Source organism: Centroberyx gerrardi, chromosome 9 (genome assembly GCF_048128805.1).
Source record: "Centroberyx gerrardi isolate f3 chromosome 9, fCenGer3.hap1.cur.20231027, whole genome shotgun sequence".
Classification (NCBI taxonomy): domain Eukaryota; kingdom Metazoa; phylum Chordata; class Actinopteri; order Beryciformes; family Berycidae; genus Centroberyx; species Centroberyx gerrardi.
In genome coordinates this window covers 29,292,527-29,319,556 of record NC_136005.1, presented here as the reverse complement: position 1 = coordinate 29,319,556, position 27,030 = coordinate 29,292,527, and the positions used below count along the sequence as shown (strand labels likewise).

Here is a 27,030-nt window from a genome sequence, read left to right as displayed (position 1 = left end):
TGCAATTAAAAGAGAGGAATTCACAATAGGGATGATCACTGCGACTCGTTTTAAAGCTGCGCTAGGCAAGATTTTTTTTATGTCAAAACACACTTGTCTTATAAGTCTAAATCACAAAGTGGGACTCCAACACTAATCCCCATAAACTGCAGTGTGTAGAATCAAAAAAGAATCAAAACTTCAAAGCGAAATACTAAAACTGTGTCCTAAAGTGCTCAACCCAGAGAAAACTGGATTCAACGATGGTTAAACATGCTGCGATTTTGTTTTCACCACCTCCATCCCCACCAGCCATTAAGAAAAAATCTGATTTCTGGGTAATGACTTCAAAGTTTGAAAAATTCAAGCAGTTATCTCTCGCTGCCAGTTGGGGCTGCCAAAGTGCAAAGTTTCCTTAATATTGTGATGTTTTTTGTTTGTGATTATCTATGTCTTCTGTATGGGTGTGTGCGTGCGTCCTTATCCGTGTGTACCTGTGTCCCTGCCTCTGTGTGTGTGTGTGTGCACCCACCATGTCTGTCGCCCAGGTGCTCGGGGGGCGTTGAGGTTATGCAGGTCCCCCGGTCGTCCCAGTGGAGGCGTGAGCTGACGACGAGTGGCTTCGGCTTTGGCTGCTGAACCCCCCCCCCCCCCTCATCCCTCCCTCGCTCCCTCCATCTCTGATGGCTCTATGGGGCGTCCTCAGCCTCAGCCTCAGCCTTCACTGCTGGGTGTGTTTACGGTCAGCAGCAGCAGCGGCAGCAGCCACAGCCAGCCTCCCCAATGACAAGCCCGGCGGTCCGCTGGACTGGCTCCTGTCGGATAAGGGGCCCTTCCACCACTCCCCAGAGTACATTGACTTTGTGGAGAAGAACCGGCAAGGCTTCTCCACCAGATACAAGATATACAGGTGAGTCACGGATGCAAAATGAAGACGCACTTCTGTACTACATATATATATGTTAATTGTATATAGAGGCTTTGCTGTTGTGTCACAATTCTGGACAATTGGCTGTGTGCAAATAATGGCTAAATATATATCAACCGGACTAGATAAAGAGATATCTGGAAAAAGATTGATGTGGTGTGGCTGTAGATAATGAATATTCTGATAAGGTACATTTGTTTCTGAATTTAGGTTAGTGTAACACAGGGAACAACCTTGTCTTTAGCCCTAGTCTCTACTCCAAAGAGCTGTACCTTGTACCTGTTGTACCTTGAACAGTCAGCTCAGTTGACCTGAACAAACAGTTGTTTTTTGGCATTGTTATCTAGCTAATTAGCCGGCTAACTAGCAAAGCAACCAATGTTAATGTGGAGATGTAGGCTAACTAGCCACTACTAATGCTATCTTCTACTAGATACGTTAGCTAGTGTGCAAATCAGATGTGTTTACAAGACAGCGATGGTTAGCTAGCCAGAATCTACGGTTAGTTAGCTAGCAGACATTATCTAAACGCTAAATCAGATATATCAGTGGTGAAATGATCAGTTCCCAGTCAAAAACATCACAGAAATTAACCAAGTCTATTCAATTCTCTTGAAACAGCCAAGATGTACATTTAGAAACACAATCAGCTGTTCACAGTCACTGTTGTCCAAGAGCTGAGGAACTCCAATATGGCCGCCAGAGAGTGCGTTACATCAGCAGAAAGCCCTTTATATACAAATACAGAAAACATGGAAAGTGGCAAATGTGCACGTGCATATAGCAGCATTTCCCCACTGTACTAGTTGCGGTTGGCTGCTCTACTTAAAGGAAAAAAAAAAAAGTTGTCACTTCACCTGAAAGACTTTCATAAGCATTGCTTTCAGTGGAGAGTTTAAATGCAGTGCAGTAGGTGGCTAAATTTAACATCAACCCAAACAAGCACACATTTTCACAATAAAAAGTGAAAAGGCACAGTAGAAATTCATATTTGAAAACAGTGTTGAACTGATATCAGAAAGATATTTAGATCCTGATATCACAAAACAATGCACAAAGCAGCTATGGACGACTATAGATGTTTCCACTTTGATTTCGGTGCTGTATTTATAGTTTTCAACATTGATGCAGTCAAAATGTTTGCTGGGTCTTGTTCGAGGCAAGACAATTCAAAAACTCAATGCAACAATCCAGATACAAGCTCAGTCTAAGATACAGGGGATTTTAAAGCATAACTTTTGGTGATTTGGGACCTTTGTGGCATATTGAACAGAACTGCTACATGTCTTCATTAATACAGTACATTAGCTGTAGGTACTGACCAGAAACCTATTAACAGTCAACCAACACCGATTGTGAGATATGTAGCGAGAGGAAAATATTGATTTAGGCTGAAAGATGTTCTTCATCAATAATGTTAACCATGTTTTTGGTCCCTGTGTGGGTTTCAGCAGTATAGATTATAACCTGAAGCCCATATAGAATTTGTGCAAGTCCTTACCTGACCCCTATTAAAACACTTGAGCGAAAATTATATTGGAAGGAATAAATTGTACCGCAGTTGAATCAGGTGAGGTGGATAAATTGATTGAGATGAGGAAGTAAAGGAGTGAACTACTTTCATCTGTCAGGGTCGAGTTAACCTGCAAACTGGAAACTCCATCTGCTGTAAAACCTTGGTTAAGTAGCAGACTATGAGTGGATGACAAGATCATTCTAAGGACAGTATATCCTAGTAAAGCATGCGATAAGGTTATTTGACCACCACTGTAAAGTCAGAGTGAGTTTAATACTACTATGAAGTATTTTAATACAACTGTAAAGGGTTTCTAGTACCAGTATGTTTGCCTTTCCCTGGTAAATTGTCTTACCACAAAATAAATGTATGCGCAAATTTATCCTAATATGACTATGTGTTGCATGTAAGGTAAAATTGAAAAAATGGACAAACTGTACCACAACAACATATCTCAATGCTTATTGTAGGCAATTGACAATATGGTCTTGTCAAATCCTTGGTTCTGCTAGTGGGTGTGCATGATTTGGCCTGTGTTGTCATGCAGAAAAGGTTTGCCCGGAGCCAATAATCACATGATATCTGGCACATGGGTGGGCAGGTCTGATTTATGAGTCGTGATGTATTACATGCAGAAATATTGCTATCAGCTTGCTGTACATCACATTTTACTGCCTTCTCTCTTTCACCAAGCCCCTGAGGCAGAATGCAGAGTGCGCCACCTGATCAGGTGGTCAAGTGAAATATGTTGATGAGCGCAGGGTAAAAAATGATGATTTGTCACGACGGCAACACAGTCTGAGGTATCGGCTTGTGGCCGAATTAGCGGGGATTGTGTCATAAATCATATCCGTCGTCATTTCGGGGGATGTTGTCCAGGCCTCTGGAAATGGACAGACAGGGTTCCTGACATCTATGGATCGGCACGGCGATGCTTTATGGCTTTGGTGATCGGCCGGCGCGTTAGAGCTTTTTAATATTTCTTACTCTGGCAAAGGCAGTGGTCCATTGGAGCTGAGCTGCATGGGCGGCAAGATTAATAGTCTTATCATGTGGCCAAGTGATTAGTGAGCTCTTAATACTTATTACTCTGCATTATCACTGGCTCCCCTGAGAGGCTTCTGTCAGCTGCAAGGTTGTGTTTGAGGCCCTCTAGATTACCACAATGCAGCCTTGATTTATAGTGATGGTATTAAAGCAAAAACTAACCTAAAACGTAAATAGTCCGTAAATCTTCCTAAATTGATTTCAGTTGAATTCAGTCGCGTTCAGTTCCACAAAATCATCTGGAAGACACATGAATACAGCTTTGGGATACATTCTGCTTCTGTGCTTTTGGCAAATGATATCTCTATATTATAGAAGACCTTAAAGCTCAAGATCAAGCCCTACCCCCCACTCTAATACCAACAAGGATAGGATGTGATGCTCTGTGGAAGTGTAGCTGAGGTCCAAGTGCAATGCCTTGAGACTTGTATCACGATGACTTTTTTTTTTTTAACTCTAACCTCTAGCCTCGGTGGCTATTTTTACAGTGCGCTTGCTGTATAAATAATGGGAGATATTCAACAAGTATTACTGGAAAATACAAGTCTTAAGTTGAGTTAGAATTTGTCTTTTCATGCCCCTCTAGGAAGAAAATGCTAAGAATTTTCAATACCAGAGAACATTATCAGTCATAGCCTATAACTGATTATTGCCAGTAATCGCATATTCTGGGCTTGCATTACCTGTGGCATGAACCCTGCTGTGCCTCTGCTGATTCAACAAGTCCACATTCTGTCCAGTCCCATGGTGCTTTTTTGGCAATAACATATAGACCTGATTATTTATCAGTTTATTTGAATGTGATTTCAGCACTCTGGTTCCCTACTGATCTATTAGCAAGCATAGCTTATGGCAAATTACATGCATATATACATATATAGAGGCACAGTTTATACAACAACGTGCTTTATTATGAAATGCCAGAGTATGTGTTGTCTCACCATTATACAAAGATTTAACTGCATATATCTCTATATAGACTGCATCACTATATTGCAGCAGTCCATTAGTAAAGAACCAGAAGTAAGGTTTGATGTTCTTAAAATTCATTTGCATGTGGAGAGGATTATGGGAGATTAAAATTGCAGCTAAACTGTGAAAATTTATATTTTCACAATAACACAACTTTTACTTTGTTTCATGAATGATTAACTGCTCAATAAAGAACAGAGCTGATTTGTACAAAATGACTTTTACCACACCATAATGAAGTTTCACAGCGGCCAGGTAAAGAGGACGAAAAGACCACAGTGTGGTTGCCATGGTAGTTAAAATGGACAGATGTCTGTAATAATAATATCATCATATCAGCATAATCACAACACCAATCACTTATATCAAACTGGTTTTAGTGAAATTAGCTTCAGTAAAAATCACTATATATATAAAGAAATACTACATAAAAAACAATCAGGCTCCAATAACCATCATCAGCCATATGTTTCTCCCAACAAGTAGGATGTGCCCACCCTTTGAGTTTAACTTGATCAAAGAAGCCTGCTTACTCTTTGATATAAGAGCCACTTAAAGTACAATGAGCAGTAGCAGCTTTCCTAAACCACAGGGGAGCCCGCAGGTGCTCAGAACAGGTTGAGGTGAGCATTGTAGAGCAGACTCCCTCAGCGCTGCTTCCCAACACCCTACTGCTGCATTGTTACTGATGTTCTCTGTCTGTTCTCCACTCTTGAAATCCCCTCAGAGGTTTCAGCACCTCCAAGTTCCTCCTTCTAGTAAATAGGCTGGCAATGGAACAGTAATAAATGATCTTTCTTGTGTTTGATTTCTTGATTTTTAAGCAGTTTTTACTCAGCCCTTTCCTTCAAAACATTAAAAATGAGTACTGGCATCTGATCAGTCTCTGCGTTTTGCAAGTTGCAAGTGAGACAATGCTAATTTGGTCATGAACTCAACTGCTCAGTTTTTAATTTTATCGCTTCCGCTCATGTTGAATTTGTTAAAGCCACATGCGCCTGAAATTGATTATTTCTCAGGGGGTTGGGTTGACTTGCTAACCTTTTTGATTCAATAAAGATCAGGAAATATAAAAAAAATATGTGATGTTACTAAACAGAGGAAAGCCTCATAATGCATAATGACATCAGGTGGTTTCCCTTATTATCCCCATCTCAGGTTTTTGACTTTATCATTAATAGAATCCTAAACACCAATGAAATTCCCTCTTCATTTACAGGTTAAATGAGTTACTCTTGCTTACTCTCACTGTTAGTAACACAAACTATGCATGATAAGTAACTAGAGATGGGATGATATATCGAAATTCAGTATATCGTATCGTGAATCGTCGGGCAGAAAAATTAATCGAAAAATTAATGATACTATCGCTAGAAAGCATATCTTCCCATCCCTAGGTAAACTAATTTGGAACAGATCATTGTATGAACAGTAATGTCACAGCAGCTTTTTACTATAGGCACACAAAAACATAAACAGCTTGTCTGGATTCAAAAAAATTCAACTAATCTGCAAGACCATTAAAAAGTATGGATGTGATATCAAAAAAGACAAAAAGACACAACAAGCAAACATGAGCAACTTGGTAAGATGTCATTTTCTCACCGGTTTCTGTGCTGAATACAGTAGCTGGGATTCATTATAGCCATTTGCATTCTGTGAGGCGCTCACACCCTTTGGTCAAATCAGTGTCAGCAGCCATTGCTCAGATCCAGCAATTGCAGTGTGGGCAGATTTGTGTGATCTGCATCGCTGTGAGCTAGCACAGCGATGACGAGGTAATGAATTTGCACCACCTCATCCCTCTCTTCAATTTTTCGCCCCTCTTACTGATTGAATTTGAAAGAATTTTTAACAAGTCCTCTGAAGGAAACGCGTGAAAGGAGCGCGTGTGTTTTGGTGGATGCGTGTGTGTGTGTTTAGGGGATTCGCTGGAGAGTGTACCCAATGCAAACACAATGTGGGCCGCTTCCGCTTTAGCCACCTGTCCATAGCAAACATTGCCAGGGGAAAGCTGCCATAGTCACCAGGGCGAAGGCAGTGTTGACATGTAGTTGGCTGTGTTCGGAGCATATTGCATTCAGATGATGCAAATGATTGTTTAGGGGATAACAATCCATTATAGTTATAATTTAAACTGGAAATGTGACTGTGCTAATGAAAAATGATTAAATCGTGCTGAAACATTAGGCCATATGCCAGTGAACAAATGTGGATACATTCAAAAATGTAAAAAAATATCAGACTATGATGTGCCCTCTAAGAAAGAAAGAGGTCTCTTAGAATTTGGATAAAATTCAAAAGCGGAAAAAAAAAAAATTGTCACACTTTGACTATGATAGCATCCAAAGAGTTGAACTTATGAAACTGATGTACCTAGCTGAAGAGCAAAGAAAATTGATAATAATAATGACTTTGCCGGCTGTGGAGAAGACCGCAGCCCCTAAAATCAGCTCCATGGTGAAACGCATTTCATTTCCTCCTCTCCCTCTAGGACGAACCATTTGGCCTATCGGGGGTTTAAGATAAGACGGGGCTAGCTTATCACAGTCAACGATAACTGAAGAAACGAACGACAGCGGGGATTTGCGAATACTCTTTCTGTACCTGTTCTCTGCCCCCCCCCCCTTTCTCTCCCTCTCTCCCCCTCTTTCTATTCCTCTCTTTCTCTGTACGTGCCGTGGCTTTGAACTAGTGCTTTCACATTGCGGAGTGGGACTCGAGAGACACAGTGTCCCATTTGAAGAGGTCATTTATTTGTATGGCATGAAATGAGGTAAAGATTAATAGCTACACCAGATATATCTGAGCAAGAGATTAGTCAAGGGCTTTGTCTAAATACTACAGTGTCAGCAAAAAGGTCAATGGGCACCACATATCCATTTAACATCATTATGTTTACATCACACACTCTACATTTTTACATCTGCTGATACGGTCTTTGCCCGACACTGCATGAATTCGTCTTTTGTCTCTTGATTATGCAACAGTATATGAACATGCATTGGGAATGTTTCCCCACCGCCCGTTTATAACTTCCGTGTTCAGCGGTTTGAATTCAGGGGGATTTACACTTCGAGTGTATCATTCAAACATCTGGGTGTTAGGGCTTTCCTCATTACTCCTGGTTTAATGTGATATATACCCTTTCAAAAGGCCACACTCTCTCCATCCATCATCAGCGGCCAAGGTTGTCCAACCCGCTCTGATTACAGCAGTCAAGCTATTTCTTCAGCGAGAGAAAAGTGCAACATTTGACTGATCCTACCTTGGAGAATGCGCTGTAAATGTTTCTCTTGTCCTGACCACACAATGAAATATGATAAAAGCTGTTCGTGCTCATCCAAAAGTGTACTCCAGTTGGTCATATTCATTTTTATATGGCCCCAGTGTGCTTTTGATGTACATATAAAAAGGGTGGTTCTCTTAGCTTTGAGTGGAATGGTCCTTCAATGAACTTTCTCAACAAACAGAGTGCTCTCTAAAAGCCTGACGGCCCTTTGTGACACATTTTTCCATTCCCTTTTTCTTATATAAGCGTGATTATGTGAGTAAATTGGGGGCAGTGCCGGGCGGATGACAAAAATTGCCATCGCACTCCTGTGGCCTCCCCAAGAAATTTCAAAGTAATCACAACTGATCTGATGTTATAATTACAGCTGTGGTATCTGTCTGTCATTTCAGAACTGTCTGCTTATAAATTCTGTCCCATGCAGATTTCTGTTGGAGTGAAACTACTTGCAGAAATAAATACAATCTCGCCCCATGGCCTAAGATCTGCCTTTTACTTATTTGAAACATCAAAAATTGGACTGGGGTCCAATCAGTCTCTTAATTTTGCAAGTTCATTTCAATTTGTTAAAGTCACAGGCAACTGAAATTGCTGATTTCTCTGTAGTCGGGCTATCTTGCTACCTTTTTTGATTTAATGATGAAAGTGTAAAAAAAAAAAAAGAGGCAATATTACTCAGTGGAGGAACGCCTCATAACTTAATTTGGTGGTTTCCCTCCTTATCCTGATTTCACCTTATGATTTAATACCACCCAAAACACTATCGAATTCTTTCTTAATTCCCATATTAAATTAGTTACTTTCTGTCAGTGCTAGCAGAACAGACAAGGGCTACGTTGCCCTAATGATATCATAGGTAATGCGACAGCACTCTCCCTTTGCTAACAGATGATTGCATGAACAGCAGTGTCATGGTGGCTTTTTACTATAGAAGAAAACATAAACAGCTGTTTTGGATTCAAAAGATGGAGCTAACATTAACAAGTTAACTGCAAGAACCAAGAACATTTAAACAAAACAAGCTAACGTTAGCACATCCTGTGGGTTTTTGTCTTCTTCAGTCAAATTTGAAATGCCAAAGAGTTACTGTGGACCTTTCTGCACAGCAAATAGCCTACACAAAACTCCAAAAACAATGTCAGAAAATATATGATTATATATTATATATTATATATTATCTTATGTCACAATATGTGACTATAGCTTTCAGTCATAGTTAGCCAGTTTGCATAGTGGCTTAAAACAAGTGGATTTTAATGGTCGTGAATTTGTTTCTCAAAAATAACAACAAAATATGTGACAGAGGACAAAAGATGTTGTGAGAATTCAGGAAAAGTTATGTTAGCTTCAATAACAAGAGGCAGAAAATGTGAATTTTAGCATCGGCGTTAATGTGGAGTTTTCTTGTATAGTGTCTGCCTTCCACTTCTTTCAGGTCTTCTCTTCACCTCTGTGTCTATTGATCCAGGCTGAGGACTGTAATGTACTTGGTAAAGGTTATAATGAATTCTGGAGAGAAGCCCTAAAAAAAGCCATACAACTCCTACTTTTTACACAAGGACTGACAGCATGTGACAGCTAGAGTGTTATATGAGTTCTGCAGCTATGAAAGGTTTGTTCATATCTAATGTTTGTCTGTATATTATGACAGAATAAGAAAGTTCCAAAAACTATATTTTCCATCTACACGTCCATCTCCTATACTGTATGTGAATATACCCAAAATTTAGAGGTCAAAAATAAGTAAAGCCTTGTCTCTTTTCCTATAGTACTTTTCAAGGCTAACGTGCAACACCTGTTCGGCTTGAAATATTAGCTGTGTAGTTTCCACATGCTTTGCTAAGCCTAAAGAAGTGGTACAGATTGGGAACTGCTGAGCTGAAAGCCTGTTTTGAGTGCATATTTTAGGTGTAAGCAAGCTGTAATGACCTTGTGCTTTTGCTCCTGCTGCCTTAGTCATATGAGGTTTAGCCGTTGGTTTTTTTATCCTCTTTGTTGTGACAGTGGTCAAAGTACAAGTTGTAGCCTCTCATGCTAGGGGCAAGTGGCAGCATTTTCATTTATAAAATTTAGTTGAATTTTTCTTTGGCTCGGTACTGTAACTAGTGTTGGCAACTACTAGCAGTATAACTGTGTGTGTGTGTGTGTGTGTGTGTGTGTGTGTGTGTGTGTGTGTGTTTGCTAGCTTGCATACATACATGTGGTTGCGGTTGTGTGTTAGCTAGGAATCTGACAAGATGAATGACCATAGATTGCAGCAAAGGGAAGTTTTTTACATTGCCTTCCTATTTAGCTTGTTTCACTGTCTGTTATTAATACTGCCAGTTTTGCTACTATTTTCTGGATAATGTTCCATTTTCTTTTTCTCTGGCACATATCCTGTAGGCCTTAGGAGCTATCTCAACTCTCAGATTTTATTTCAGAGAAGCGCAGCTCAGCTTCCAACAAGCTACAGAAGTTGCTGATTTAGTTTTATCTTTGCTATTGCTCCTTTGGCAATTGAGCTCATGAAACGTCTTTCAAAGCTTCAACATACATCAGCGATTAGTGTCTCACATCAAAAATAAAATGATTAGATTTCTTACTTTTTTGTAGTTCGCAAATTAACTCATTTCGGACATACTTCTAGTTCCAAGGCAAGAATGCAACAGTGTGATAACTGGCAAGAGGTACAAATTGGGTGAGCACTTTCAAATATAAGTGTGATCATTTTATATATTGAAGATTATTTCACAGGCTTTGAATATAATCATTTGAGAGTATAGGCTGGGAGTTGAAATGCATGATAGCATGAGTCTAAAATAAAAAAAACTATTCTAAGAAAAGACACTCTGTGCCTCTTATTTGACTCTGGTATGGTAAGTCCCTATGCGGAGCTATACTGGTATACACATTATCCTCAGGCTAAAATTTGTCAACTGTCAGGCAAGCAAACACACATAAGACTAATTTACATTCAGTCTTATGAAGTTGTCTCAGTTATACTGTGTGTGGAATTGTAAGTGGAAGAGTGTGGGACCCAATGGGCAATTCAACTACTCAAGGGATCAGTGAAGGACTCTTCACCAAAGAAGTGTAACTTATAAGCAACAGCAAAATATGCTTTCTAACACTGTATTTGATTCAAAACACTGCCAAATGTGATATCAGTTCCAAGAGCTGTGCCCTAGGCATGCTTTCTACAAAAATACTTGCAAAAATGCACCCAGGGTCGGCCTTTATTGATTGAACAACAGAATCCACTGGTTCCCTGAGTTTTGCTCCAGTTCAGCATTAAAATCCCGGCTTTGACATATCTGTCTGTTCTTTCTTCACACATGTCTTGTGTGTTAGCTTTTCTACATGAAGGCAGAAAGTCACACTGGACAGAAAGGCTGTAAGAGGGAGATAGGCAGCCTTTTATAGTGCACAAAGCTTTGTTTAAATTCCTTATTTCTGGTTCCATTTCCCTGTTGCCTGCAGCTAGGCAATGCTGGTAGAACATGTACAGTTTGCCCCGTCTCATAGCATTATCATCTTCAAGCTGTCAGATGCAATTAAATATGAACATGTTCAGAGATACTATAATCAATGAAGCACAGGGGGATTAATATAAACAAAGTGTAAGCTGCACTCATTGTTGAGGTCAGACATATTGGTTGTCAGTGGAGAACAGGAGAACATGATAAGGCAACAAAGGCTGATTGAAGCAGGCTGATCTTTTGTTCAGCCCTGCTTTCAACATTTTCATCACTTTTTTTTTTTGGTTCCTGCTTTGTTTCCTCTCTCATTATGGAAAACATTGGATGTGTCAGTCATGGGGATATTTCTTGTGCTGTTTGTATTTTGCCTTTCAGTGTATATATCTCTGTCATGATGGGGTTATTAAGGGAAACATGTTTGTAGCCCGGGACAGGAATGTCCCGGGCTACAAACATGGTTCCAAATGTCTGGTTGTCTTTTATCTCTTCTCTCCGGATTTCTCTCTCTTTTCTCAATCTCTCTCTTTTTTCCCCTTCTCTCTCCCTCAATTCAATTTCAATTCAATGGGTGCTTTATTGGCATGACCCAGGGATTCCACACATTGCCAGAGCAGAAGATGACAAAAGGAATTACATTCCCCATTCTCTCTCTCTCTCTCTCTCTCTGCTCTCTCCGCTCATTTCCTTCCACCGCCGGAGCTTTAGACTAATGATGCTGCTATGCAATGCAGTGTCTGCCCCTACAGACTCACCTCATCTTCCTTACTAGAGACACAATAATAAAAACTACCCTATTAAACACCCACTTTCAACAGTACTTTCTGTGTTTTTTCTCTCTCTTTTGGTTCTTTCCAGGGAGTTTGGCAGATGGAAGGTGAACAACTTGGCAGTGGAACGGAGAGATTTCCTGGAGTCTCCGTTGCCGCTGACTCCTGAGTTCATCAGGAACATCCGACTCCTGGGCCGCAGACCCACCACCCAGATGATCACCGACAACCTGATCCGGAAGTATGGGACTCACTTCCTGCTGTCAGCTACACTGGGAGGTAAACAAAGAAACAAACGCACTCTATATAGATTGATTACATTATTTAGGTATCTTCATTACAGTATGCATGAACCCTTATGCGTTCGCTAATTGTACCCCTTGGAATAAATGGACAAACTCGCAGTGCTGCCTGCTACTTCTTGGGCGGTAATTATGCATTTGGGAGTGAATTCTCTCCAACTCAAACACAGGCGATATAGGCTACAGTCAAGTATGGATTTTCTGTTGATAAAGTTTGTTAGAATGTGTTCTCCCAGGCATTGCCTACTGAAAACAGATGGACATGGTACAATAACTCAGTCACAGCGAGTAACTGAATAACACATCACAGAAGCTTGGCGGAGTAATACGCCACTGGCAGCACAGAAATCACTCTTCAAAGATGTATGAGTATATGTAAAAGCCTGTGTACCGCAAACGCGCCACTCCCAATCACGGTCACCGCATTTTTGGGGTTTCTCCGCAGCGTGATGGATGGACAACCCTTAATGGTCCTTGGAGTGAAAACAAACAAACAACAACGACGACGACAAAACTCATTTAAGAAGCCGGAGAGGCCCGCGCAGTTCTGGCAAAGCAGATTTCCTCTTATAGAGCAACACTTGTCAATTACTTTAGACCTGACTCCTGGCTTGTGAAAGGTCGCCGTCGTGAGTGGCTCCACATAATGCAACCCCACCAGCTGCCGGTGCCGATGCAGCCCCCGCACTCTGGCACGCCGCCAGTTCTTAGTGGTATGAAGAGAGGAGAATGAGGAGTTTGCCTTGGGCTCTTGCCAGAGATATGCCACTGGGGCTATAAATGGATTGCCTCTATGTTCAGAAACATATGGACTTCATGAAATGAATAAATAGATTTGCGATATTAAAAGGGTGCCCTTCAACGCCTGAGGAAGAAAAACTAAATTGAAATATTAACACTGCATTATGTTGAGCGGTATGAAGTATAGTGTCTTTGCTTTCGAAGTAAAGAGAGCTTACTGTACCGTGGCCTGGCATAGGGAAGTATTGATTGCCATTATCAATGGGTACTGTTACAAGGTGGCCTGACGATTGAAGAGATCATTCTGTAACTGGAAAGGCATAGCTGGTCCTAAATGAGTCCTTGGGTTGTCCTAGAGCAAGATACTGTAACCCTACCTGCTGCAGGGGCGCCTCTGTGTTCTTACCCCTCCAGTAAAAGGCAAACCTGTATATGTGTCTCTGAGGGATATGCAAAGAAAAAAAAATTTGTCCATCATCGATTGATATAATGGAATAGTGATACAACCTATATCCAGTTCGTGAAAGCTTCTACATTTGCTGTTCTAAACACTCAGTGTCTGGTAATTCTTTCCTGGGAAAAATCCTCTGCCGCACAGGAATTGATGCGTTTTACGTTTCCAGCAGCAGCAACAGGTGTTTTTTTTTTAATAAATAGAAGAAGAACTGGGTAGTTAGCATGATCAGCAATAGGTAGATAAACCATGACCAAGGTTCCAAGGAAAAAGACATCACACTACTGGACACACTGTTTGATTGACAGGTGATCTCTGGGAAGAAACACCCCAGCAATGAGCGCTGAGCAACAAAGATGTCACCAAAATAAAAAAATAAAAAGATTCCAGATTACCACTTAAAATTCCGGTAGACACAACAAAAGAGAGATTGTACTTGGAAGCTCTTAAAGGCAATGCACAACTCTTTAGCATATGGACACCAGTCCCCTGTTCAACAAGTACTAGCAAAAAATCTCAACATTGGCTCATTCTTTCTTTCTGTGTCTGTGCAGGAGAAGAGGCCTTAACGATATTTGTGGACAAAAGGAAACTGAGTAAGAAAGCGGAGGTGAGTGATTACTCGGGTAACTCCTCCACTGTGACTCTGGAAGCTCTGCACCAGCTGGCTGCCTCCTACTTCATTGACCGGGAGAGCACCCTGCGCAAGCTGCACCACATCCAGATCGCCTCCACTGCCATCAAGGTAATGCTGTTGTATCTCTATTGTAGAAATTTGAGGGGGGGGAGCACATTCACAGACTAATGCATTTGTTGTCAAGGATTCCGCCCACTATCAATTTGCATAATTAAATAATCATCCAGAGTGTTTTTTTTCTATGGCTATTCGCTCAGACAAGAACCGGCGAACACATTTTAATGAGTAGTAACTTGTGTCCTTTTACTCGAATAGAGCAAAACCTTAGCTGAACATGGATGGAAGTTAAGCCAATTACAAAATGTATTACCATAAAACAGGCATTGGGTAATACAGAATCATCAATTATAGGGGCATCAAAGTCAAAATCACTACACCATGAAGATAAGCTGAGATGGGATCTCTCCATGGTGAAAAGCCCGGAGGGCGCGTCTTGTCTCAGTTGATGGTCGTCTGTCTCCATCCTATTCAGCGATCTTCTCTCTCTTCTTTCTCTCCATCTCCATCTCCTGGCCCTTTTGTACAGAGCTGGTGTATGTCCAAAATAGAATTCTGCTACTTTCTCATACCCATTATGGAAATGTTCTCTTTTAGCTTACACCGAGCAAAACTCTCAATTATCCTTTTTTCTTGGAGGTAGGTACATTGTAACAGATTTATGGCATTTGCCGTCCCAGCCTGTCGCTACTGTGAACATTGTAGACAATGTGTTGGCATGTGAGCAATTTCTCAAAATAGCCTCCTGTCTTTATGTTGTAAACCTGAGACAGTGTTCCTAGAGAAAGATGGACTCACTAACGTTAAAGCAATATTCCACTTAGTTTTAACATGGGGGTTATTTGACACTTGACTGCCATGAAAACCAGAATATAAACTAATCACCAAGTTCAGATGCAGCTGGACGAGTTTGTAGCATTCAGATTTTTACTTCCAATTCATTTGAATGAGGCCACGAAAATAGCCTGAGAACTTACATTTAACGCATTTGTGAACAGATTCAACAACAGATCCTGCTATTGTAATTTTCAACTGACTGTTGGTCCAATGTTTTAGAACATAATTTTGCCAAATAGCAGTTTTATTGAAACAAGAGAACAGCGGCGGGATACCATTTAGGAGAGATAGTTCCTTTTTGGGAGAGATCTACTTTTATTTTTAAATACTAATTTTAGTGTAAACCAAGAATAGAAATGCAAAATGACGACCAACCAGTTACTGCTTTATTGCCTTAAAAGCGGGATCTGTTGTTGAATCTGTTCACAAACGTGTTAAATGTCATGTTTTCAGTCTATTTTCGTAGCCTCATTCAAATGCATGGGAAGTAAAAAACTGAACGCTAGAAACTCGTCCAGCTGCATCCGATCTTGATGAGTGGTTCATATTCTGGTTTTCATGTTCCGGTTTAAATCTTTTGCCTCTCTCATCCCTTTAGTATCTTTTGATATAAAGCATGACCATGTCATGTGCTGTTTACTGAACATGTTGCGTGATTTCTGGCTGTTAAAGTTCAAATTTTTCAAACAGTTACCTTTAAATGAAACTCCCTTCATTCCCTGAATAAAAGCAAAACACCATTGTCATTAAATCCAGCAGCTGAAAGTGAGATGATGTCTTAATGTTGTCTTAATATTTGCACACCTCTAAAATCTTACACTATGTATGCTGCTGGATGCTATTTTCCTCGTTGTTTTCGACAATGACGGTGTTGGTGATGATAACGATAATGATGATGACAATGATAGTAATGACGAAGATTCGCTATCAGCCCACTCGTGATGAGATATGATCCGCAGCAGCCGTAAGCACGTCGACTCTGAGGGAAGCTTCAAGGTGTGCACATATGCTGGGGGAAGATAAATGAATCTTGTGAAACACAGCTCATGACAGGTTTCTGCCTCCGGTTGTCACCTTCAGATAGCGTGGGTTAATAGGGTGACTGAGGAGAGTGTGACCCCCTCCCCCCCTCCCTGCCTTTTTCATCCCTTAGAACACAATGGTAGTCGGCGTGTGAAGTGTGGTGTCTCTCTGTTGTAACAGAGCATGAATCAGACTCCCTGTACTTCTATCAAAAAGCTCTGTCCTCTGACTACATGGCGTTCAGGGAGGGTTGGATATTTCGTCGACTAAGGTGGGCGCATCTGAGCTACAGATGCTTTGTCTGTTTCATTTCTTGGGAATTAGGTTTTTTTTTTTTTGTAGCTACACAGAGAGAGAGAGAGAGAGAGAGTTGGCTTTCATGCTCCAAAGGCAGTCATCTGGCGTAACTGACAGGTGGGAACTGGGAAGAGGAGAGGTTCACCTCCATCACCGGGAGAGAGTGAGTCACAGGAGCGACAGATTCCTCCACACCCCGCACATCATTTCCACAGGGCGTTGACCCGCGCAGTCGGCGGAACAGACACAACTAAGCGCTCCTCTTCGCGAATTTGAAATTGAACAAGTTCGGGAGCGAGAGAGAGGGCTGGGCAAGGCAAAAGGCCCCCCCGCCGCCGCCATGCAGAGGGGAAATTGAAGCTCATTTCTGAGGAAAAGCCTGTTACTGTTGCGGTGTGCTGGGGGTATGGCTGTGGAAATCTGGGCTCTCTTAAAGAAGTCACGGTGCAGCGCCAGAGTCTGTGATCGGAGCGGGTTGTTTGTACAATGAGTAATGACTCAAGCTGTTTGAGAGCGGCAGGGATCATTTTTGTTATGATTTGACAATTTCCCAGACTAAATCGATGGTGATATCCCCACCTGACTCTGGTCATATTTGCCAGCGCGTCTACGCAGAATGATGAACAAGGCGACAGGCTTGAAGAAGGAAACTGCGGGGATCTAGCCAGATTCTCCGTCTTCATATTTTATTTTCATCTCAGGGAGAGCCTCTCTATTGTATTTTGTTCTCATTATAGCAGACTAATGCATTTTTATGATTCCACCCCTACGACTCAATCGATTTCCGTCTGTATTATCACAGAGCAGACAAAGCGTTCCCATACACGACCGACTTGCAGTTCATCCATGATCACAGTCGAGCCAAACTTTATTTGTATGGCATGTCAAACACGAGCGAACTCAACGTGCTTAACATACACGATGAAAGCAAAATACAAAATGAAAAAAAAAAAACATATACACATATCCCATAGAGAGAATGTGGACGTACACACATGCCCACACACACTCATATACACAGGGGTCGTTACAGGGTTTAGAGAGAAGTGGTCTTCTCTCTAAAGAAGACAGCAGAAAGTAGTCTGCTTTTAAAAGAGGTTAGAGTTGGAACACATCTCAGTCTCGTCTGGCAGGCTATTCCAACAACTTGGATCATAATAACTAGGAGTCAAATCATTTGTTTGCCAGTATCTGCGCCCAAGGCTTGTTGTAATGCCGAAAGACCCCGGCTTTTAGAATCACTGCTTCTCTCCATGTGACCGGGATCAAAACTCGCCTCCTCCTTTGCGCTACTCTTTCTCCTACTCTGTTTTTACTTGCGTTTGAATAAGTCAGCGAAATACTTTTTTTTTTGAGCCCTCTAGCACCTGTAGTTCAAGTTCACATCATGATGATGGAGCTCCTTCAAGAAAGTAGAATAGAAAAGATACCGAGAAAAAAAAAAAAGAAGAAACAAATCTTCAGCATCGAATTTTAGCCTTTGCCTCAGTCCCTCAAACAGCCGTGCACCGAGATACAGGTGGCCAATAATGTCCCATTAAGTATTTTTTAATATACCAGAATGTATCTACAATGAATAGCAGCTGCCTTACAAAGCGGAAATTGAATGCTCCGCTCATCAGTCACTGTTTTGCCATATGGCATATCATATGGCATATCAAATAATGTCTTATATAGATTCAATATTCAAGTGCTTCGAAAGCCAGGGTTGTATCTCATTTCCCCGCGTTCATATCAGCGGTAAAATCCCACGCGAGGGAAACAAGGGATTTATGATGTAAATATTATAGTAGAAGAATTGCACTCAAATGATTTTTCCCTTTCCCGTTCGCAAAACGTATTTACTTTTCCCTCTGCAAATCCCTTTCTTCTGGATTAGGAGTTTGATTAAGGAGCCCCCCACGCTGAGTTTTCACTTCCCTGCAGCACTTGCCTTATATGAGCTCCCAAGCCCTTCAAGCCCTCTATGATTGTGTTACTGATCGACTGACCCTCATTGTCTCGCCTCATCCATCTGTCACTTTACACCAACTGTCCTCTGACAAGCCTGACCAGGACAAATCGCTGAACAAAATATGGTGTCCCGCAACCACAAAGGGAGAAAAATGGGAATCGGTTAGGTGCTCTCCAGCATGTCGCGGCGAGAGAAAAGGAGGGGGGGTCGAAATGAGATCTCTTATTGCAAATGAAGTGAAAAAGGATGCTTTGCCGGAGCTGCTTTGCGGCAAAGGTCAATGGAAACGTCTTCAGTCAGTGACTAGACAAAAAAGGAGGCCTGATGTCTCCTTTAATGCTTTTGCTCTTTCAGGGGGTGAGGGGAGCGCTTGCCAATAGCCATCTTTCTCTGGTGCTTAAGATGTTTCCAAAGAGGACTGAACTGAACTATGCAAATAATTAAAGAACGCACGGAGGGTGCAATGTATCATTTGGTTGAAACATTGTTAATTAGCAGCACTCTTCCACCAGAAATGAGTGCAGAGAAAGACTACGCTTGGTGCAGTTTGGAAGACTCTGATTGTACTTACCATGGTTTTTCCATTTTTTTCCCCCCACATTGCTACTTTTTCACAAGTAGAAACGATTAAGTAGCAAAAGGTTTTGTTTATAGACTACAGAAAAGTCACTTATGTGTTTTACAAAGAAGCGCATCTTATTAGAATCCTCTCAAGCCGCTTTTGTGTGGTTGGATTTTAGGAGCAGCCTTTAGATGTTTTTGTGTAAAGAAAGAAATATAACCTGACCTTGCACTTGATATGAGCTTGTACTAAAATGGATGCTGTGGTGAATTCATAAAAGAGCTCTTTTATTTGTTGTTGCCCAGGTGACAGAGACCCGAACAGGTCCTCTCGGATGCAGTAACTATGACAACCTTGACTCTGTTAGTTCTGTGCTGGTTCAGAGCCCTGAAAATAAAGTCCAGCTGCAAGGTTTGTCTTATTTTTATCATCTTTTATTGCGATTGAATGTCATGACATAATGTTTTTTGCACAAAACAAACATTTTTTGTGTATATGGGATCAGCGCCAACAACAGGTTGACATGTACTCAAGGCTAGCTGAAAAGTTTAATAGATTTTATTGAGTAAATTATAAGCCCGGCCAGCGCTATACTGCCTCTGCACTTCCACTATCACTCCATAAGTTCACAGTTTGATTACGGCACTAAACCCAGCTTGGTTTTACAGGCTTGCAGGTTATCCTTCCGGACTATCTGAGAGAAAGTTTTGTTCAGGCCGCTCTCAGCTACATTGCCTGTAACGGAGAGGGAGAATTTGTCTGCAGGGACAATGACTGCTGGTGCAACTGTGACCCCAAGTTCCCAGAGTGCAACTGCCCCTATATGGACATCCAAGCCATGGAGGACAGCCTGCAGAGAATCACAGAGACTTGGGGGATGCTCTACAAAGAGTTCGAGGAATCAGGTGAGAAAAAGTTCTCTGATGGATTCTTGCTTACGTTACACATTGCAGAACCCCCATTCCCCCCATTCATACCTTATCCTAAATGGTTTTAGAAGATAAATCATTCATATGGGAGGGAGGGAGTGAGAACGAATTGAAGTGTTTTATCATATTCTGCACGGTTAAATCTGAGTGAGGATCCTAAGTGTGGGCTCCTCCCTCCTCTGTGATTTATAGGTGAAGGCCTGTAAACTATAATAGCTGGTCATGAATCCTGGGTCCTGGCACGCTATCTGCATATAGCAAATTAACAGTGTGACAGGACCGGATTAAAAAAATCAACAGCTTTCGGCTCAGGTAGTTTACAATATGTCTGGAGCAGATTAATCAGCTATAAAACCCATTTATTGCCAGTCCGGCTTTTCACATCACCGGAGAAGCAGAGTTTGAATGGAAGCACTTAGCATAATGTTTAGTTATTATTGCTGTGCTCGGTCACCCTGCCTTGGCGATTATTACTCAGGTGAAATCAAAATGGATGCCTTTTTTTTTTTTTCACTCCTCAAATTTGGCTGAAATATCTCTAAGTGCAATTACTTTCAAAGTTTATGTTTTAATAGCTGGGTGAGAGGCGAGGGCAGGAGTGTGCCCAGAATACAGAAACCCTCAAGTGTCATGATGTGTCCTTCAGTGAGGGATATCAAAGAGTCCCAGCACTTTGCCCCATCAGCAGAAGAACCATGGACACATATGGAGATTAACAATGGTGACTCCAACCAACGCTATTGTTAGCCTTGAGCCTAATGGTGACACACTGAACAGAATAGAAAGCCCAATGCATTTTCCTGTCAAACTCATGCCTGTTGTTTCAGGCTAGACCCCCTCTTCAGCTCATCATCATATTTCAGAAACTGGAATACGGATGTCCGTAAACTTTCCTCTGTCTGTTGCGTTCAGATTAAACAAAGTAGTAGTAGTAGTAAAAGTAGTAGTAGTAGTGTTGGTAGTTGTAGTACTAATAACTTTAAAGGTGCTATGTGTATCATCATTAAACATCAATGACACCATAGTCAAGATGATTTGTAGCCTCTATCTCACACAAATGGTATTGTTAGTGCTAGTGTTTCTCAAAATTGACCGTATTTCCCATAACTCCCAGTGAACATATATTCTAATGAGGCAAGCTAACAAGTTGAAAGTTGAAACAATGCCATTAGAATGGTGGAACTGTAATAAAGTTGTGTATTACTTACAAAGTAAAACAGTTCCTATTTTGTGTTGTAAAGCAATCTTCCTTTGTGCCGTAAAGCAATATGTAGATTTCCCGCCAAATCTGACATTGTGGCAACAATGTAAAATGCAGTGTAGATACTGGTAGAGGCTGCCAATCTTCTCTGCAATATATCATTGTCAAATTAATTGTATTACTTTAAGATAACGTCTGACTAGGCAATTCTAACACTGATTTTAAGTCTGATTTTAATCTGGGCTAGTCGGGGTTGGGGGGGCACTCGGACCCAGCAGTCGGTGGCTGAACAGGCTGAAGACTGACGACTCTTGCCGTTTGGCCTGAAGTGATTCATGTTTCATTTTGTCAGCCCAAGTCCGGTCAGGCTCCAGTAGAGTGACTCACCAAGACTGAAATCTGAGACAACAGCCAATGGGAGTTTAGATACAGGGGGAAGAAAAACAAAATGAGCCAGAGGAAAGATCACGTTAAACAACAAGAACACGCACTCATATTATATCATATCTATATCAGCAAGATTCCCAACTCCACGTGCTCTTGATAAACTCTTGATTAATTGCTATACAATTTCCTTTGGAGGAATAAATCTCATATAAAATAGTATAAAATGATGAATGATGAAGTATGATGAAGTATGCAATTACAAATTAAGTGAAAGAAGTCTCATGCAAAATGCTTCATGTAGCCTGTTCCATTCCATCCAGCTCCATTTGCACTGGAAGGACAGCGCCCTCTTCCTGTTTTGTGCCATAAAGCAATATCTCTTCGTGCTGTAAATCAATCCAGCAGATTTCCCGCCCAAATCCGACCCACTGGCACACAATGTAAAATGTCACACAAGACCAGCGATGTTCTTGTTTGTTTGTGGTAATTACATTTCAGAATTAACGTGACAAAGATCTATTGACGTGAAAATGGTCCACATAGCACCTTTAATTTGTATTTTGCTGTCGCACTAGATGAGTTCAAGACCTTCTTCGCAAGGCTGCCCCAGAACTTTTTCCTGAACGTGTCAACAATCCAACACCTGTGGTCACTGGACAGCCTGTTCCAGTGGCGATACGAGCAGCTGGAGAACAGCATGCGTGTCCTCTTCAGGCGGGCCCAGAGAGTTGTCTTCAAGCTCTTCAGTCTCAGCAAAAGGTGCCACAGACAACCCCACATCCGCCTGCCTAGAGAACGGTGAGTACAACCGTTGACAAAGCTTTAATATTAAAAACCAATGCGTTTCAGCAGAGGAAAGCGATTCCAAAAGCTTCGTCAATTGTTCTCTAAGAGTAGCTGATTGTTTTTCATTCCTCGGGTGCTTTTTGATGCATGCCCCTTTGAGGAGTTGCAAGGTTGCGGCAATTTTTTACCCAAAAGCCGCATCCGGTAGCAGCCAGAGGCTTTCGCCTTACAGCGCATCCTGTTCAATGTCCATTCTCCCTCTCTCTCTCTCTCCCTCTCTCTCCATCCCTCCTCAATCTGTCTCGTTCTCTCCACCACTCCGCCACATTGCCAAAACACACATTAATCACTGATCTATGCAGCTGATATTCCCACCCACTCGCCAGGAAAAGGAGTGGGAGAGTCATCGCCCTCATCCAGGCAGTGTTTATCTATGTTATTACTGCCGCATCAAATGTGAAGCATTCTCTGTTGTTTTTTTTTCCTCACTGCATAGAAATCTCCATATTCAGTGGAGAGAGATTGAGAATGGGATGTTTGTCAGTTTGCCTGGGAGTGAAGCGGAGGCTCTTGAAAGCCCCTCACCCTCCTTTTAACATCCTGTTCATGGCACTTGAGACAGATGAGAGATATATGATTGATTTTGCTTCCCGGGGCTACTTTTTTCTCTGTGCTGACAATTATGAGCGAATAATCCAATGGAAGCCGCAGTCAGCTCGGCTTTTGTCAGGCGAATAATGATAAGAGCTGCACAGTACACTTTGTGCTCAAACTTTTGCCATTAGGCATAATGATGCACATTCTCGCTCAATTGATGTTTTCGTTGCATCTCCTTTAAGCAGCTCAGAAAAGGCCTTTCGTATACGCAACTCACATATTTTCTCACATACGCCGAGCTCTTGAGTCCTTGACTTAAAGAGTGCTTTCACCTTTGTTTGATTACAAAGACAGCACAATTAACGTTTGATTAGAAAAATCCCGTTGAATGTGAAAGTGCCAGTGTATTAATGGCTTGTTAATGAAGTTGTCAAAGCACGCAGTGCATCAGACCAATTTCATCTGCATTAACAGCCGATGCTTTTTCAGTCGCAGTTCTTGTCATTGAGGAAACGATGACCAGAATGTATGATCATCGCCCTCCACCTCACCCCGCTTTTCACATACTTACATGTTACATGTTGCATGTTGTTATTACAGTGTAGTCACTTTAATACAGACACGCAAGTTGACTAAGAACACACTGAGATTTATAGCAACGGAATGGGAGAGCCGTACAAATACACAACTATAATCTTGTGTTGTTGCTCTCCTGAAGCATTGGGGGTCAAATGTCTTGCTCCCAGGTAGCCGGTGAGGGAAGGGAAGAGTTATTTTTGTTCATTTCCCATGACCAGATTTTCCACTGGGGGATTTGATATTCAAATCATTTTTCATTTTTCAGAGCTCACTTCGCTCGCTTCTCTAACCTTCAGGCTACCGCCAACCAGACCCGAGGATTGGGATTCGGAAGAAGGATGCCCTAAATGTAATCCAACAAACATTTCCAGATTAGCATAAAGTTTACCACAATATAACCCTCATCAAAGAAAAAGCTTTTTTTTTTTTTCTGAAAGGAAAGCCAGCAGTATGTACTGTGCATTTCGTCTCCTCAGCTAGCAAAGAGGATAAGAGGCATAAAGGGATCACAGCAAAGAAAGTGCTACAGACGGGAATCAAACTCCAGCCCACATGGGGAAATTATACGTACGTCTGAAAGTCGGTTACCCTACGGCTGCAGCACACTTCTAATATTTATGTCATAAACTGATCAAAGACAACTCTCTCTCTCTGTCTGTCTCTCTCTCCCTTTCACACACACACTTTCCTCCCCGTATGCTGTTTTGGTGTATGAAAGCTATACTCATTGGCCACTTCAGGACACCCTTTTTGCCTCCAGAACAGCTCAAATTCTTTGAGGCCTGGATTCAACAAGGTGCCGAAATGTTGGATCTTGGTCCATGCTGACTCACTAGCGTCACTGCTTTGCAGATTTTTTGGCGGCACATTAATGCCGCAAACATCCTCTTCCACCTAATCCCAAAGTGGGTTGAGATCTGTGCAGGCTATTGTAGTAAAGTCACTGTCGTGTTCATGGAATCATCTTGAGATGATGGTGCGTAAATCCTCCTGGAAGTATCCATTTGACTGTGGCCATGAAGAGATGCACCTGGTCAGCATTAATGTCTATGTACACTGAGGTGTTCAAATGATACGCCAATGGTATTAGCCTCTAGACAGTGTGGTGCGAGAAAATCCAAGGGGGGTCAGTCGTTTCTAAGATGCTGGAAGCGGTGCATCTGGCACCAACTATCCAACCACATTCAAAGTCGCTTAACTCATACATCTATTCTAACGTTTAGTCAAGCAGTAGCTGAACCTCCCGACCCTGTCTGCATGTTTTATATTTATGCTTATTTCACACATGACCTGCTTTCTAGAGGAGCGAGCCATAAAGTGGATACTGATTGTATAGCCTGTAGGAGCCAGCGGCTCACACTGCAGTGAGCTCTGTTCAATAACCACTCTCTCTCTCTCTATCTCTCTCTCTCTCTCTCTCTCATCCTTCCCACTCGTCTCTCCCTAATGCAGGCCTCAGTCCTACTGGCTGAGCCATTTCCAGTCTCTCTTGTATTGCTCGGAGAACAACCAGCTCGGCACATTCTCCGAGGAGCTCCACAGCTGTAGCTGCCGATATGAACACAGCCCCTGTCAGCTGCCTCCGCCCTGCTCTGTTGGGGAAGGGGTAGCCTGTGCAGCTTGTGCCCCAGACAACCACACTCGCTGTGGGAGCTGCAACCCAGGCTTCGCCCTCACACAGGGGGCCTGCAGGCCCATGGTGGCAGACTCCACGGAAAACTACCTGGGATTCGAGACGGACCTCCAGGATTTGGAGCTGCGCTACCTACTGCAGAGAGCTGACCGCAGGCTAGAGGTATTTTTCTTTCACCCTTTGTTTAATCATGTCAGGTTGACCGAGAGCTGAGCTATCTTTTGCAGCAATAGCCTGGGGAGGATGCATTCACTCACGGGAGCTACTCAGCATTACAAAGGCTTGTACTGCTGGCTACTGAGGAATTCTCTAGCTTCCTCATGTTGTTCCCATATTTTGTTGTACTCAAGGTCTGAGGAAGTTCTTGTTTTGTTGATTAGAATACTGAATAGCAATGAATGTAATACAGGGCCAATATGGATTTTATAGTGATTTGATCTGTATGGGATAATGTACAGCAAGCTGGTCATTATCGCAAAATGAGCTTAGAATTGCTGTACATTATCCCACTTAGTAGATGGCTACTGGCCAGGGTCATTAATCATTTGGTATGAAATTGATTTAAAATGATTTTATTACAAGCTTAAATAATTCACAAGTTTCCGCCAAAAAACTAGTCCAGCAGGACTCTCTGGAGTAACCAAGGAGTAACGTCTTTTTGCCACAAGGTGTCGCTAGTTAATTTGATTAGAAATCAACAAAATTGACCATACTTCTTTACTGCGGAGTGATATGATGAGATGTGAGAAAGTGGCCTGTTATGTGAAACCTCCATCAGTTATTAAGAAATAACAGACCTCAGAATGTGTTCATTGGCCAATCAAAATTGAGTATTCAACAAAGCCGTGTAATAAATTGTAAAATTGCTTTTCTGCATGGGTGTACTGTGTACATACTTTTTTATGTATGTCTATGTGTCTGTTAGGTCCACGCCATCTTCATTAGCAACGACATGCGACTCAACAGTTGGTTTGACCCATCGTGGAGGAAGAGGATGCTGCTGACGCTGAAGAGCAACAAGTACAAGTCCAACATGGTCCACATGCTGCTAGGTGTGTCCCTACAGATCTGCCTTACCAAGAACAGCACCCTGGAGCCCGTCCTTACTCTCTACATCAACCCCTTTGGAGGGAGCCATTCAGAGAGCTGGTACATCCCCGTCAATGAGAACAATTTTCCAGACTGGCAGGCCACCAAGCTGGACCTGCCCCTGGAGTGCTACAACTGGACTTTGACGCTGGGAAACAAGTGGAAGACGTTCTTTGAGACCATCCATATCTATCTCCGGAGCAGGATAAAGACTCAGGACGGAGTGAATGACAGCGTTTATTACGAGCCTTTAGAAATGACAGATCCTGCTCGGAACCTGGGCTACATGAAGATCAACAGCATCCAGGTGTTTGGCTACAGCATGCACTTTGATCCGGAAGCGATCCGCGACCTGATTCTGCAACTGGACTACCCGTATACCCAGGGTTCCCAAGACACGGCCATGCTCCAGCTTTTGGAAATACGGGACCGCGTGAACCGGCTATCCCCTCCGGGTCAACAGAGGTTGGATCTGTTTGCCTGTCTTCTCCGGCACCGGCTCAAACTTACTGCCAACGAGGTGGTCCGCATCCACGCCTCCCTGCAGGCCTTCAGCTCACGCCTGCCCAACTCCCTGGATTACGAGACCACCAAGCTGTGCAGTTAACAGCTGCTCGAGGGGAGCTCTGGAATGTAAATGGCTGCGAGGATAACTATTGGACATATGAATTGTGCCCATTGTGGTGCACAGGCTTACAGTTGTGTCCTGTCCCTATGGATTACCTTATTACCAAACTGTATGGTTAATCGGAAGAGGACCAGCTGGAGAATGTACTGATGTGATCATTTTGGTTTCTCTTGTGTGGCAACGACTAACAGTGCAATATTAGAAAGAATCGGGTGGATCAGCAAGACAAAATGCACAACTGTTTCACAAGAACATAATCTTTAATAAAAGAAATCCACAGTAGAAATTCAGATAACTACTCCATCACCTTGAACCATCCTGTTTCAATATGACCCTGCTCATTTATACTGTAAGTACCAAGGCCAAATGAATGGA

At 42.1% G+C, this 27,030-nt stretch overlaps 1 protein-coding gene across 1 annotated transcript; it reads left to right on the top strand.

The window, feature by feature from the left end:
- The first annotated feature begins 662 nt into the window (after nucleotides 1-662).
- brinp3a.2 (bone morphogenetic protein/retinoic acid inducible neural-specific 3a, tandem duplicate 2) lies at nucleotides 663-26,634 on the top strand. The gene is made up of 8 exons (XM_078285674.1): nucleotides 663-889; nucleotides 12,051-12,241; nucleotides 14,014-14,204; nucleotides 19,132-19,237; nucleotides 19,495-19,731; nucleotides 21,919-22,141; nucleotides 24,758-25,100; nucleotides 25,864-26,634. Exons 1-8 carry the CDS (start codon nucleotides 663-665, stop codon nucleotides 26,632-26,634), a joined length of 2,289 nt encoding a protein of 762 aa, XP_078141800.1.
- The last annotated feature ends 396 nt before the right edge of the window (nucleotides 26,635-27,030 follow it).